The sequence below is a fragment of the Accipiter gentilis genome, chromosome 24, assembly GCF_929443795.1.
Source record: "Accipiter gentilis chromosome 24, bAccGen1.1, whole genome shotgun sequence".
Taxonomy (NCBI): Eukaryota; Metazoa; Chordata; class Aves; order Accipitriformes; family Accipitridae; genus Astur; species Astur gentilis.
In genome coordinates this window covers 9,018,465-9,034,285 of record NC_064903.1, presented here as the reverse complement: position 1 = coordinate 9,034,285, position 15,821 = coordinate 9,018,465, and the positions used below count along the sequence as shown (strand labels likewise).

Genomic DNA, 15,821 nt, shown 5'->3' with positions numbered 1-15,821 from the left:
TTAGCCCATTGACCTTATTTTTTTGAAGGATTTCTTCAGACCACGCAAAATGTCTCCTTTTCCTTTTCTTGGTTTCTAATGCAGTTGTGTCGTGATGGTGTGGAAAACGACCGTTGCATACAAGAAGGCTTTGTGTGGAGAATGATCTGAGGATGATTCCTCTGAAAGCCTCTTAAAAGAAATCTAGTGTTACTTGAAAATGAAAAAAAAAAAAAAATCCAACTAGCATGAGTCATGTTGCTTTTTTGATGTTTTCTCTTTAAGAAATCACAGCACAGACAGAAGCCTGTGAGATTAGACAAGACTGGAAGCCTTCATTTCTTAGCAACGAGGAGTTCACCCAGTTGATGTTAGAGGTAAGAAGAAATTAAAGCTGCATAGATTAGTGAGAAGTAATCAGTTCAGTGGAGTAGTTCAGAGATATACAGTTCCTTTTCACCTGTAAGTCCCAATGTTAATGTTAATGATTTCTACTCTGCTGGCACATATAATACAAACCTGAGAGAGACCAGTGTTGTGCTAAATGCTTTGCAGACCAGAATTAAAAAATATGATTGCTTCCCCTTAAAGATAAACAGCTTTTCATTTAGGAATGAAGACCAATTTGGCCCAGATTTGGCCTGGTGAGAGAGGATAAAGAGAATTGCCGTTCTCAGAAGAGCTGCTAGAGCTAGGAGTTTTAGCGAAAACTTGAAAGGAACTGAAAAAAGCAGAGCAGCTCTCTTCCTCCCACATCCCATTAGCCAGGCAGCGTTTACTTTGCTGCCTGTGCTGCTGCTAGCTGTGCGGTGCCGTACTTGTGACGTGAATCCTCTATCTTTTCCTTGGATTGCCTTTAAGTGCGTTCAGGAGAACAGCTCTGATACTCTCACCTCTAAAATGCCTAGCTGATCTAGAAGCCTACATTTTTGCTTTCTTAAGGATGCGGCTTTTGGGTTTGTGCTGCATGCTCCTCTGACGAGGACATCTCCTACCCTGCGTGGGCAGCTGTTGCTCTTTGCCCCACCAAAATAAGGGTGTATGCTGGGCTGAGCTGGGAGGTGCTGCAGTGTCTTAGTTATTCCTTTTCATCAGGATGTCATGACTCACCTCCCTGGAAAAGTCTGTTCATTCTTTCTGGGAATTTCGCTCACCAAACAAGCTAGTTTGTTCCAGCTGAATCAAAACAAATTCCCCCCCTTAGAGGCGGTGGGGAAGAGAGAGCCCTTTAGTAACTGTTGGCTTGCTGGACTGTGTTAGACCATTGACCAGTTTACTTTAAAATTAGTATTTTTTTCCTGAGAGGGCTTATTTTCAGCAAAGGCAGAGTATGACAGTGAGGTGAGGAAGATGGTGAATGCTGCATCTTGGGCTCCCTGTAGCTAAGCTGCAGAGCAGCATAACGGTAGCTTTAGAAGAGTTGGCTTTGTGCACAGTGCTGGCCAGAGATTAAACCTCCCAGGTCTTGGTGAGTGTTACAGAAGAATAGGGACAGACACTGGGTCAATGGTACAAGAAGATGTTGCGAAGAATAGGGAGAACACCCAAAGAGGAAAGCACATGCAATGACTTTAAAGGGATGGAGAACTTCGACTCCAGGACAAAAACCATGCGAATAAGAAAGGGGGAACAAAATGAACTTTAAAATTGTTGTGTCTAGCCTAACAAATGAGTGCTTTAAGCAAAATAAATAAGGCCTTAGATCTTGTCCATGTTGTCCATAAATTGCAAAAAATACAGCATTGTATAATTTTTCTGTCTCTGCTTATCCATCTGTCAATCTGTCCATCCATCCATCCATCCACAATGCTGGGCTTGCCGTGATGATATCTAACATCTCTTTACGCACCGAATTGGTTAACTATTGTGTAAGTCAGAACACATAATGAAGTGACTGAAGTCACTGGGATTGTGTGGGTGTAGAAATTCTAACCACCACCGTCTTGCTTCATGTTAAATAAATACTCACTGGGTGAAAAATACAAGTCAATTTAGTATTAATGAGCAAATAAGAATATAAGAAGAATGTTGAATTAGACAGCATGTATAATTTTTATTCTTCCACATTAAACTATCATTTCCATAATTGATTTATGTTAGTTTTAGGCTGTTAGAAGCATCACCAAAGAATAAATTAGCCTATTATATTTTAAGTTATTCCCTTGCATAATTCTTTTTATTTTTTTCTTTTTGCCTGCCTTTTGTCATTAGGCACTAGATGGCTTTCTCATTGCTCTTACCACTGATGGGATTATTATTTATGTATCTGATAGTGTTTCGTCTCTGCTTGGACACTTACCGGTAAGTTCTGACAACGCAATGTGTTGAAGAATCATTCCCCTGCCTTAACGCAGCCCCGTCACTGCAGGGCTGGGGATTGGTTTTGTCCAACCAAAGAGGCAACTGACTGTGGGTGGGCGATGAACCAACAAAATCTTAGGGAGATTCTCAAGCTCCTGTGAATAACAGATTCTCTCTCAGGGTCTGCGAGTTAGCTAAAAAAAACCTACACAAAATCACTGTACTCATAGCTCACCACTTGGCTGCATGTCTGAAGGATGGTCTGAGTGGTGTTTATCCCACCAGGTATATGGAAAATCTCATGCTTGTGAAATCTGTGCATGCTGAAGCTCTTCTCAGATAATTTAAAGATTATTTCAGGACTGAATATATGCTCCTCTAACGACATGGGGTTTTTCTACTTGGAGCCCATGGTCTTTAGTAACAAGTGTGTGGCCTCAGAGGTTACTGAGAGGATTTCTAGAAATCAGTTAGCTGTCAGGTGCAGAAATTTCTGTTGCCCTCTCAAAAGCTTTTTTTTGTTTTTATCTGGTGCCAAGCGTGAGACACCAACGATGCTGTATGAGGGCAAATTTGAACACACAGGTAACCTGGCTGAATGTCCTGGTGTGCAAAGAATCAAATATGTGCTGACATTTTGGTAGAGTCTTCAGTCAGGATGTGTGGGTTTATCAGCACTGAACCACCTGCAGGTCGAGCTGATTTTGCCAGATGTTCAGCCTAGAAGAAAAATTGAGGATGTGAGGAGGAGCTCTCCTACTTCTGTCTCATGCTTCCAAAGGGAAATGTTTCAAATTGTCATGTTGATATGATATTTCTCATCATGTTGTATTCCTGTGGTAGCAGCGTTTCTTCTCTAGCTTGCATCCGGCTGAACTGAAGGGCAATCTCTGGGACCTGTTCAACCTTTTGCAAATAGATGGCAACCCTGGGGTAAAATAACCTAGGGGTTATATTCTGCCCTAGATCCATCTGCAGATTGACTGGGCTTCCTTGTCTTAAGCATCCACGCTAGACCGGCAGCATCTGTGCTCTGCTGCGGGATGAAAAGGCGTGTGGTTGTGTCAGGCTGTACTGCTGAACATGACAAAGCATTCTTTTGTATCAGTCAGATTTGGTGGACCAAAATATATTAAACTTTCTGCCTGAGCGGGAGCAGAGCGAGGTGTACAAGCTCCTTTCTCCACACGTGCTCATGACAGATCCTGTTGCAGCTGATTTTCTAAACGGTAAGCTCTGCTCTTGTCTGTCGGTCAGGGAAATTTGCCAAAGGCAAACAGCTCCCAGGGGAGCCTGCACAGAGCTCTCCAGCTATTTAATTCTCCTGCCTGCCACTTCTGTTTTGCTGCAGTTAATATTTCTGGTTTTTAATGCAGCACATCATCTAATGTTCCTACATGCTCCCAGTACTTGGTCTTTGATTTGGACAGTCTTTGTTTTACTGTCTGCTTTGCATCAGAGGATGGTGAATCATTAGATATTTTTCCCAGAGCAGGATGCTGGACTGAGCCTGTGAAAGGAGTGAGGGGCTTGGGGGAAGGAAAAGGGTAGGAGAAATCCCAAAGGGTTTTGGCAGAGTCTTTGTTCTTTAGGAAGCTTGCACGTCTGAGGACACCTACACGCAATTTAAGCAACAGCCTTCCTATCTGAACACTCCGTCCGGATCTCTACTGCTGTCTGCCGTCCCACCCCCAAAATGTGCCTTTTCCCCAAGAAAACATCCCCAGCACCAGAGCAGGCAGCGACATCTTTGTAACATCCACGTTTCACCAAGCCTGTGTTGGGACCCCCCTTTCCCGGTGGGTTCCCTGTGGCCGGGCAGTGCTAACCTCCCCTCTCTGCTGCCCCGTAAGCATCAGTGGGAACTGGTCAGCCCTCGTGCTGGTGCTCTGCCCTGGGGTTGGTTTCCCTCTGGCTGAAGACCACACGCTCTGATCCGTGGAGTTCAGACCTTGGGCAGAAAACTGAATAAGAGCTTGGCACGGCGCCCTCCGCCGTTAATGGAAAGGCTTAGGGTGACTTCAGTGCCCTTTGGGTCTGAGTCCTACGGAGCAGTGTCAGAGCAGAATACTGCAATATCATTTAACAGCTTTGCATGAAATTGTGCATGCACAAAGTCAGGGGAAAATACTGCTGACCAACGTTTCCAGGGCTTCACGCCCAGCATAGTGGGGTGGCTGCAAAGCCATGCGAGAAAGGGTGAGAATACGTTTCCTTCAGCAGAACCAGCTGATCATTTCTCCCAGTAGTTATATATTTACTTATGGGTATCAAGAGCATCCCAGCAGGGTGTGCTCAGATACCACAGCAGCAGGGTTGGTATAAGCACCTAGACAGATTTGATACAGGGAATGTGCTAAAGTGCAGACTTCTAGTAACATTGTGTATGTCTCTCTCACTTTTTCTCATTTCAGCGGAAAAACAAATAGAGTTTTGCTGCCATTTAGCAAGAGGCAGCTTAGATCCAAATGAACCCCTGATGTATGAATATGTGAAATTTGTAGTGGATTTTAAATATTTTACTCATGGTAAGTTACTGCTCCAGCCTACCTTTACCTCTCTACCTCTGTCCTTTAAGTTGTGTGTTAATCTGTAGCCTCCTAAAGGCCTTGTTTCAGCTGAAAATGCCCTATAATTGGCAGGGATGGAATGAGTTGTGGATATGTTGGAGATACTTTTTGTATAAAAGTGGTGGAGAGGCCGTTGGTCAGAAGAGTGCACTCTTCTGCATGCTGTGCTTAAAGAAGTGATACCAGACTGATCCTACCTCCATTTGACCTACTGTGAATTGTAAAGCAGCCTACTTATTCAAATAACCAGTAAAATACGCTATTCTGTTTCACTTGTGGCAATCAAACGACACTTTTTAAAGACTAAATAGTTCGAGAAACCCGTAAAATCTTGAATGTCGCAAACGTTGAGCTGGGGAAAGGCTGACAAGGAGACTGTAGCTGCACACTTGAGGGGCTCAGAGCTGTCTTATGAAGCTTCCCTGCATGCCAGGGGTAGGTGGTTACAGCTGGGTAACTCGGAGCCTAAAGGGTCATGCTTTAAATAACATCAGCCTGTATCAGCATGGCATCGCCTTGTGGGTAGGAGGAGTTTGTTGCTTGGGTTTCATCAGTCATTGTACCTGTCTTAACATGAAAAGAAAGCTCTCCTTCCTCTTCTTCTTAAATAAACTGTCTGGTTGTGTCTAGTGCCTACACCCTCCTGTAATGGCTTTGAGTCAGCTATTGCACGAGCTTTCAGGTCAGCCACGGAGGAGCAGATTTGCCTTGTAGCAACTGTTCGTCTTGTCACACCGCAGTTCTTAAAGGTGAGAGCTCTGCGACTGCGTCTTCCCTTCCGCGCGGGGGTCGGCCGGTGCCCAGCGGCAGCGCTGCTGCGGGCACCAGGGGCCGCGTTGCAGCAGCCTCTCAAAGGGTACGTTCAGCGGCACAGGTTGTTTGGGCAGAGGTAAATGAGAGGGGACACCACTGCGTTTGGGAGTGGGACAACGTGAGTACATATTTTGGAATGGCGAGATACAAAGCGGGAGCTGCTTTGGGGAAGAGGCAGTCGTATGATGGGGTCTATCGGAGCGGTCAGCCCAGGAAGCACCAATACAAGGGGACCAGCGAAACCCCTTGAAAAGCTGCAGCCTTTAAAGAAATACAGCCCTTCTTGTGTAAGAAGGCCACCCGCATCTTGAAACACCGTGAACACCGTGTTTCATGGACTCTTTCTGCTGGTCCATAAGTGTCCTGTGGTGCAGTGATGACAGGGATAACGACCGTAGGTGCTTCTTGCTCAAGAGAGCATTAGCCAGCTCGGTTTGAGGCTGGACCTGGTGCTGCTGTCCATATTCGGTTACCAATATTTACAAAAAGCTGGGGAATTTTGCCTACAGGCTGCAAGATGAGGCTGTTGGACTATTTGTCCTAGCTCTGAAATTCAGCCCAGGGTAAACTAGTCAGCCACTTTTCATCAGTTTATGCATCTATAAAACAAGGCTTATACATTCCTTAGAGGAAAATAAGTCAAGTGCTTTAAAAGCACTACATTTTGCTAGGGTTTGTTATACCGAGAAGATGCACCCTTGGTCTTGATAGAGGGCTTCTTTTGTCAATTCATAGAATTAAATGTCTGAATGAGCCAACTGTTTTGCAGGAGCTCTGCAATGTTGAAGAGCCATGTGAAGAATTTACATCGAGGCATAGTTTGGAGTGGAAGTTTTTATTCTTGGACCACAGGTAAGAGATTTCGTTTTAGTCGCTGAAGAATAAACAAACTCTAGTTTAAAAATAGAAAACTTTGTGTAGCTACTGCCTGAGATCCCAAGTAGAATAGCTCCAATTAAATGCAACTGAGTAAGTAATAATACTCTGAACTTTCTTATTAGGCATCCTTCAATGCTTTACTCTTGTCCATATTTTAGGCAGGTAAGAAACCATATAAAATGGTGGGAAAATGTCTAGCAAAATGTCTAGCTTCACCGAGATATTAAGTCATTAAAACTGAGCAGTGTCAGTCCTGTTCCCTGTATTGGTTTAGCTCCTCTGTTTTCCAGCTACAGCTTCCAGGAATCCTTCTAAATCTTTTGCTGTGTCAATAAACTTCTGATTTTCACCTTGAGAAATGACAGAATTTATAAAAATAAAAGAAAAAGCAGTGGATTAGATTATTTAATTGCAGATTTGTTTTGACAATGCCATATGCTGGGCTCAGATTCAGCTTGGTGAGTGAAACAGAGTGGAACTACTTTATTAAGCTGATTAATATAGGATTCATTTTCTTCAAAAGAAGCTGGAGGGTTTTGTTCACTCTTTTACTTCTCTGTATGTGACATGTATGCATAAGCACATTGCAAAATCCTACCCTTTCCATTATCCCTCCCTTAGCAAACTGTGCAAAGGTAGTCATTACTAGAAGACTAGTAAATAAGGCTGTAGGGAAAAAAAATACTTGGGAGGAAAAAACCCTAAATATTATCTGCACATTTACAGCAAGAAAGAGAGAGAACAAATATAAATGAACAATAAATTGCATTTATAAAGCAGACAAGATGTGTACCTCACATTCCTTACCTTGACGCATGGAGGAGCTGACCCTGCGACAGCCCGACGGTTAATGCTGTGTGGTTTGGGACAGTTGGCTTACTATTCATGTTGTCGAGATCTTGCTGGAGTGACTTTGTTAGACTTTAATTGGCCTGTCCAGTAATGCCCATTTTCAGAATCAGGTGATTAATGTTAAGATTCGTGAAAGAGCCCTAAGCCCCTTACTTCGCTGTCTGATGAAGTGAGCTGGTTTTCCAAAGGGCTGTGTCCCTGCAGTTCCTGGGAATAAGGCGAGCAGGAGCTGCTCTGAAACCTATCAAAGAGTCTTTTGATGAATCTGGGTTATGACTCAGAGAGGAATCTTTCTGCGCTGGGTGCTTGCAGCCGCGCTGGTCCCTCCGATACCCCCAGTGAGGAAACCGTTGTTACTGAGAGTAAATTAAGCTGATGCAGATGCTGAGGTAGAGTTTGTGACAGCCCTGGATGCCAGTGGTAAGCCCAGACCCAAGAACGAGCAAGGGATCGTGAGGGTTGTCTCGTTTAATCACCGATTCCAACCTCTCTCCAGTACAGTCTGCAGGACGCTGTGAAATGTTGTTGGGTATTTTGCTGTTTCTTGCTTATTTGTGTCAACTCACGCCACCCGATGCTGAGGTGTGCCATCAGTAGGGACAGAGGGTACCCAGCACGAGCCGGAATCAGGACCTTTGCTATCATGGCGATAACATACATTGGACTAAAGATAGATAATGCAGAAAGCACTCCATAGATCTGGATAAACATTAGAAAACTAGGAAAAAATCTGTATTCTGGGTCGACATGTAAATATGTGTAGAGGAAGAAAACCTGTCAACCTTGATGAAGATCTGTTTCTCTTCTGCACTGTGGCCCTCTCCTTATTTTCCCTTCATTTATTAAACAACTGCACTCAAAAGGCTCTCTGAAGATTGTGCATTTCCATTTGCACAGCGAGTTGCAGGCCTCAAGGCTGGAACTTAAGCTGACAAGACACTTTCAAATTGTTCCACAAGCAAGGCAGCTCCTTGTCAAATGACAGAGGAGGAGCATTTTGGGGTTGCTTTCTCATTTAAAGAATTCTGGTGGAAGTCATAATACTTTCCTGATCAGCTTAAATGTTTATCTGATGTGCATCTGAAAGACATTATTGTCTTGAATATAAGCACGTTATTAAAGATGGGAGAGACACTGGTGCGTTCTGCCAAAGAGACAGCAAGGAAGGACACTTTAATAAATACACATATTATCATCATTAACAGAAATCTGGGTCACATGAGGAAAAGGAACACAGTGCTCTATGAAACATTATTTGAATAAAAAAAGAAAGCTGTGTTGTGGCAGAGACCACTGTGTACTAAGCGCGCTCTCTTTCAAGAGATGTGCCATCGGAGAGTGCGGAGGGCTGGCTCTTGCTGGGACTCGGGAAATCCTGCTCGGACCCTGATCCTCCCGGGGCTGCTGTTGAGCTGATCCCTGGCTGTCCTTCTTTTCCCCCGTTTCCCATTTGGTGCCAGACTCCCCGCAGTTGTGGGGAAAAGGGGGGTTATAGACCTGTCTGGGCTCTCTTTAGTTGAATAATCTATGCCCACCGTGTCTCTCAAGGGTACAAATGTGGAGCTGGGTCACTCAGCCAAGACAGAAGTTCCCACATTAATATCCAGAAGACTCAGGGCTGATCCATCCAAACCCGAATGTACTTACACTTAAATTATTTTTTTGCTCATGTTTGTGGCCACTTTATGGCATTCACCTTCCTTAAGAAGGTCACTTGGCAGCCCAAGAGAAGGGCAGCGGGAGAGGCACGTTTGATAGGCAGTGACACCTTCAGCCTGCCCCGGTTTCGAATCGTTAACCATTTCGCTAACACACCGCCGCCTTATTCCTGAGGAACGCGCTGAACTTGGCAGGTGAGACTCATGCTATCAGCACATCCAGCAGCCAAAACAAATAGGTGGAGCCAAATTAGCACAAGTCCTGCCTCACCAAGTAAGTGCGGTGGTTGAATTGGTGCAAGCAGGAGTGTACTTGAGCACTAGGGGACAGAAGGTGGCATGCTGATAGAGGGGGTAGAGGCAAAAATAGTGGTTTTCTCCTCACATTTCAGTGTTGTTTCATAATCATAAGCTAGCAGGCTCCAGTGAAGGCTGTGCAGAAGCTCAGTGTTGTTAGGACATGTGCTTAAAAAAAAATAAATTCATATTTTTCCTAGAAAATGGAAAATCTAGATTTGACAGCAGAATAGTCAGGTAAATCATTGCAATGTGTCTATCTAAATACTTCGTCAATTCCTTCTCTTCCTGCCATAGAAATAACAGTCCTTAAAACCAGCCCCATGCCTAGTCTTACCTTTAGTACCAGCATAGAAACATTTTTGCTGGTTATGATTTCCCAAGCTTTTCCATGGGAACAATTACTTTTTCTTTTACCCAAGCTGGTCCTGACACACATTGCAGCTTCCCACTTACTCTTTTTTCTACAGTTACTACCCAGATGACATTTACATCCAACCTACTGAATAATTTTACTCGAGCTCCATGTTATTATGCACAGGAACAGCCATAGCGTTTCTCAAGCTGTGTGTCTCACAAGCATGCTTAATGAATTGAGTCACTTGCATACGTACATGCCTTTCTCTACACCCACATAATGAATAGGCTATGAAACAGTAAACACACACCTTTTCATTTTCTCAATTTTTACCTCTCCCTTGCTGGTTTGTTGTTTGTGGTTTGGTTTTTTTTGCTTGTGTACAAAAAGACATCATTGTGTATATGAAAATCCACTCCTGATTGCCCTGCCAAGTGAACGTACAGGATGGTTTTGGTTGCACGTATCGCAGTGTATATCTGCCAGGATGTCAAAGTGTCAGGTTTTGTGCTCACTCCCTGCCCTTTGCTTCCCTTCTAGGGCTCCACCTATTATAGGATATTTACCCTTTGAGGTTCTGGGAACGTCAGGGTATGATTACTACCACGCAGATGACCTGGAGCTTCTTGCTAGGTGCCATGAACACTGTAAGTTCCTCTCCCTTTGCAGCGTGCCTGTCTTTGATCTTGTTTGTCACCTGTGCAAAACCTTTTACTGTCATCGCAAAAGGCATCTTTATCTGGGGCGCGAGGGAATTCTCTCTTCCCGCGACAGACTGTCATATCTGACACTTACCTGGGATGTTGAATCCCTGCAGAATTCACTCAGATCAGGAACTCTTTGTGCAGGTTTCCCAAATTGGCAGATACCCTGTTCGAGCACAGGTTTTCTGAGAGTGAAGTGAGATTAATAGATGGGAGGTCAGAACTTTCCACCCTCTGCCCCCAGTTTGTGAGGGCAGCCCCAAACCCTGGGAGTTTTGTCGGTTGTCGCAGTTCGTGGGCTCTTGCTGTTCCACCGGGCTCTGGAGTCAGCCAGGAGGCTCAGGTCACCAAAATGCCTTCTGAAAGCAGCACTTGGATCACCTGCCCGTGCGATTAGATGTTGTGAACCTCACTCACTATTAGTAAAATGCTTCTGGAGATCCATACTCTTTTTTTAAGTACAAAAGTACCGAATACAGATTCCCTGTGGATGAAGATGGCTCGTTTTTGGTTGACGTGAAAGTAAAGCAGAAAAGTCCAGTTCAGGCTGATGTGTGAACACCAGAGAGCATCCCCGACGTTCATCTTTGTGCAAGATGAAATACTGTGACCTGCAAGAGCCCAGGAGGAGCCAGGTCAGAAGGAGCGCTTAGCCCGAGTACTGCGGCAGTGCAGCCCGCTGCTGAAGAACCATGTCCTGCTGAAGACTGGAGCTGATGTGAGGAAGGGCAAAAGGTGGCAGCAGACGTGGTCTACTATTCATCAGTGTGCTGTTCCTACCAGACGAACGTGTGAGATGCTTTATCCCTAAGACTGTTTTTCCATTTTATTGCATGCACTTCAGACGGAGATACTGAGCCGCAATTAGGTCTGTCATCCAGCTGGTTTGCATTGCCAAGCACTGTAATGAAAAGTAACTAAGCAGTTTGTAAAATGCATCTAGGTAATAGGGTATTTTGCCAAGAAATATTACTTACAGGTTGCCTGTTGGGCAAACTCTATCTGTTTGTCTCCGCTATCTCTGTTTGAAAGGAGAGTGTCAAAAGGAAACAAGGACACCCCAGAGACTGGCGAAGGTGGGATGCTGTAATTACGCTGAGATGCAGAGCGGCGCGATGCAGGGACACCAAAAAGCTCCACAGCCCCCCAGCACGCTGGAGCTAGACAAGCTGCTTCGTCCCTGAGTTGCAAACCAGCTCCGTCTTGACCACGTACTCCCAGCCACTTACATGTATAGGATGCTAAAGGACCTAGTAGAGAATGGAGAAAATTACTTCTCTGAATGTCAGGTTTCCCCACTCCACTTGCCTGCTGGCTTTTCTGCCCTGTCAAGGCAAAGTGCTGGTACGGAACAGGCGGCGGGGAAGCGGTTGCCCAGCTGAGCATACAAAGGAAGCTGTGAAAGGGGCTAGACGCCAAGTTGTGCCAAGTGCAGCAAGTGTGTAGATGGGACTATCAAAGGAATATTTTAATTGCTCTCAAGTACAGTACTTTTTAGCGCTGTTTGCTTAAAGGACCATTCAGACAGAAGTGAGCTACGTTTAACCAGATGACGTCCTTTTGGTAGTACGTGCATGCAGTTTGATGTAGACGCTAACTATATTGAGAGTGGGGTCAGATCATTCAGCAGAAAATCTATTTAATGATTTATGTTCTACATATTTACTAGCCACAGATCTCCTTTTACAAATTAAAAGAGTATTTGCACAGCGCACCTGAAGGAAAGGATCTTTTAATGTTACTGTGCAGAGGGACAAAGTAAAGTGCTGGCAAAGTGCCTTATAGAAGTTGCTTCAGGAAATCTCTGCCAGGACCAGGAGCTGAGCGATCCCCAGCATGGCGTGGTAGCCAGAAGACCTTTGCTAAGTGCTTCATCTAAAGCCCATGACTGTTAATGGGATCGCTAAAGAAGTTAGTCCTGATATTTAACAAAGTAGAGGTGTGCAGGTGAGTAAAAATACTTGGGTTAGTGTGGCTTGATAAGCTCCTGTTTGTCAGGTTGACCGCTCTGGGCAGGCATCTTGCCTACTGTGCAGTGAAGTGGGTTTGTTTAAACCACGTTTGTGTTTTACTTTGCATTAATTATGGGTATTTTAAGTCAGTAGGTTTCATTTTGTACTCCCAGCAGTCCGGGAACAATTAATGTGGTTAATTAATGTAGTTCCCCTCATTATTTTCCAGTTGTATTACACCGCTTGAGATTTTTCTGGACATACCCTGATAATACATACCAGTCTGGTGTATTTAGGTCATCTCTTGAAAGCAAACTCTCAGTTAAACTGCTAAAATTCCACTATCTTATTGTTTTGTGTCAGTGTTAGGATCCTGACTTCAAGCCCCTAGTCTTTGAAATGCGTTCTCATGTACTTGTGAAAGGCCAATACTTTGTTTAATTTATGGGGTTTACGCTTATTTCAGAGGAGCCCATGAATAAGTTATAAGAATATAGCTAGTTATATGGTTATGCCAATTATAAGAACAATCTCAAAATAGCAAAGTGCGCTCTTGAAAAGAGTAGCAGAAAAGAACTCAAGTAAAAGTCCAGTACGTGGTTGCGTATTGTATCATGTTTATAAAACTGCGAGAGCCATTTTAGTGCAGTAGCAGACTGCAAGAGGCGTATGGGAGCAAGTGGTTTTTTTAATCACCTTTGCACCATGAAATTTCTGTTTGCTATAAATTGCTTTCTTTTTTGTTTAACAGTGATGCAGTTTGGAAAAGGGAAGTCCTGTTACTATCGGTTCCTGACCAAAGGCCAGCAGTGGATATGGCTGCAGACACACTACTACATCACCTACCACCAGTGGAATTCCAAACCCGAGTTCATCGTTTGCACTCACCTGGTAGTTAGGTAGGAGCAAGCACCAAACACTTCACAATGTATGTCTCATGTGCTCATCCATTATTTTCTCTAGTTCTGTTTTGCCTTAGCCAAATATTTGCCGTGCATATTGACGCACTAAGATGGTATGCAATTCTATAAAACTATTATGACAGGGAACATGGGGAAAAGCATAATGTGTTTTCATTACTTTTTTTTTTTTTTTTTTTTTGCAACCGGGCCAAAAGCCTGCAAGCCACCGTTGGCCAAGTCTATCAGTGCGTTATGTTCCCCTTTTATCCCTAGTGATGACATGGCCGTAGGAAGAATTAAAGCTGTTAAGAATCAGACGGCTTTATGGGTGTGAATGGGATCATACATCTCCTGCGAAACCTTTTGATCAGAGCTTTAAATCTTTATGACTTGAAGTCAGCTGCTGTCCTGCTAGCCTTCCTCCTCACCTGAAATTCAGCCCAGGATCCCCCTCTAGTGGGAAGCTGCTGGTGCTCGGTTGCAGACCCGTGCTGGAAGGCGGTGCGTGTGTGGGATGCTCTGTGATACGCACCTTCTGGAGGCGAATCTGCTTGATTACCACGGTCATCTCAAAAAAGATTGTGTTAAGAATGAGAATATATTTACTGAAGGGCTTGAAAAAATTGTGACGTACTGGTTTGCTCTATTAACTTGGGTAAAGTTGTTGCTCTCTGCGTCAGTCTTTCAGGAATCAATTTGTGAATCTTTTTTCTGGTCCCCCTTTTTGTTGTCAAACATCTGGAAGAACAAACACTAGTGAACTGGGATTCTTCTCTAGGTTCTGAAACAGACTAAGAACACCTTACACCACTAAACAGGTGTAAGTGATTAGAGCCGTGTGTGCCGATATAAACTACATGTCAAGTGTTATCATAAGCAAATGTTAGGCAGAGAGATTGCTTCTGACCTGCGTTGTTTCTGCTGCCCTGCAGGGAATTTGGCTTCACTTTAAACTCTGTATTTATTGTGCATGAACTTGTTTCTTCTTTCTGCTTCCAGTGTCTCTCAAACCTAGAGATATAGTCCTAAATAGATTTTGAAATTCAGTTCTGTCTCATATAGTTAAGATTTAAAAGATTACATTATTGAAACACGCAAGTTAAAATGTGATTTCAGGAAAATTCACTGCCTACAATGATATAAGCGAGTTCAGCTCAGCAACTTCTCTTGCGTCCCACAAAGGTTATGACCCATTAATATTTCAGCACCCTAAATTCTGGCACCTTTCAGTGCCCACAATCCACAAGCACTCAAAGAGTCTTTAAAAGTATCCTCTCCGATTTATCCTAATGGTGACTCATGTGGCATTGTTTACTGTAAGTAAGTATTTTATTATTTAAGGGAGAAAATAGTGAGGAAAGCAAATACACACTTTTAGAGGCACATTCCTGGGGATTCCTGCACCTGGACAGCTGTCAGTTTGTATTCAGAGCTTCAGCTGGAGTGAGGGATGTTAATTCTGATGTAGCACGCTGCTTGGCTCCATGTGCACCCTCAAAAAGAGGGGACCTGACCTCCTCCTCCTCCCCAGGGCACTGGCTTAGGTCTCACTGAGCTACCGTACAACATGCAAAAAATTCATTATTGATCGTCAGCAGGTTAGAAAATAAATGTACATTTGCTATGGCAGTTTACCTGCACAGAAGCTGTAGGATCATTTTTCTGCCTCCTTATGGAAAATGGGAATCTCCTTTATTAGGCAAACTGTACTGAGAACAGACACCCATTTTGTCTTCAGTAACCAAGTGCACTTTGCATTTAGGTTAGTTTTGCTTGAAGGCATCCAGGGCCAAAAATTTGCAAAGGAGAGTCTACGTTTGTGCTTGGAATGATTAGTACAATTAATCATATAGGCTCTGCAGTCCTGGGCGCAGTGGGACTGGGATACTGCCCTGTTGTTTCTAGTCTGTGGATATTCAGCATGTGCAGTTATTCACAGATTGCAAGGCTGTATGATGATGTTCATCTAAGCACCTTGTATATGAGAGAGAGAGAGTGTGTGTGTGTGTGTGCTGTGCAAAGCTTGTGAGTCAACATGAAAAGTCCATAGTGACCTGTATGGTAGGATAGTTACCATACAGAAAACAATACCCGGACTGAAAAACTGGATTTAAAATTTTGTTTTATTTTTTTAGTTATGCGGAAGTTCGAGCTGAAAGAAGGCGAGATCTCGGCCTTGAAGAGTCATCAATTGAACTGGCATCCTCTTCGCTAAAGGTACCATGTCCCTTCACAGTTCAGTGAGTAGGTGTTTAAACCAAACTGCGTAATCGCTTATCAATCTTAGGAAAATATCTGTTCTTTCGTCTCCTTCTCCTTTACTCCCATCTCCGTCCAAGCCTTCAGTTGGGTTATGACTCAAGCAGACCCTGAGAAGTTCTCCACTGCATAGCTCTAACCAGCCTGTCTTGGTTCAGGCGCGTAACCGCAAATTCAGCAGTTGCATTCCTGCTGTTCTGCTATTCATTATCTTTGAGACCGTTACTCAAACAGTAGGTTAAACCACCTCAGTTCAGAAGCAGGAAAGTAGAGCCGGAGCTGGAGGCTAGATTGCTG

At 43.9% G+C, this 15,821-nt stretch overlaps 1 protein-coding gene across 7 annotated transcripts in view; it reads left to right on the top strand.

The window, feature by feature from the left end:
- The window catches only part of PASD1 (PAS domain containing repressor 1), a 110,003-nt gene that overhangs the window by 81,277 nt on the left and 12,905 nt on the right, over positions 1-15,821 (top strand). For 6 of the 7 annotated variants that reach the window (XM_049827342.1, XM_049827338.1, XM_049827339.1 and 3 more), the window contains exons 5-13: positions 265-356; positions 2,191-2,280; positions 3,389-3,509; positions 4,695-4,808; positions 5,481-5,599; positions 6,433-6,515; positions 10,248-10,354; positions 13,115-13,262; positions 15,401-15,482. In XM_049827342.1, the coding sequence (XP_049683299.1) occupies positions 265-356; positions 2,191-2,280; positions 3,389-3,509; positions 4,695-4,808; positions 5,481-5,599; positions 6,433-6,515; positions 10,248-10,354; positions 13,115-13,262; positions 15,401-15,482 (956 nt within the window). Of the gene's footprint in view, positions 1-264; positions 357-2,190; positions 2,281-3,388; positions 3,510-4,694; positions 4,809-5,480; positions 5,600-6,432; positions 6,516-10,247; positions 10,355-13,114; positions 13,263-15,400; positions 15,483-15,821 lie in introns of those variants that run through there. The other variant, XM_049827345.1, reaches the window with a different exon arrangement.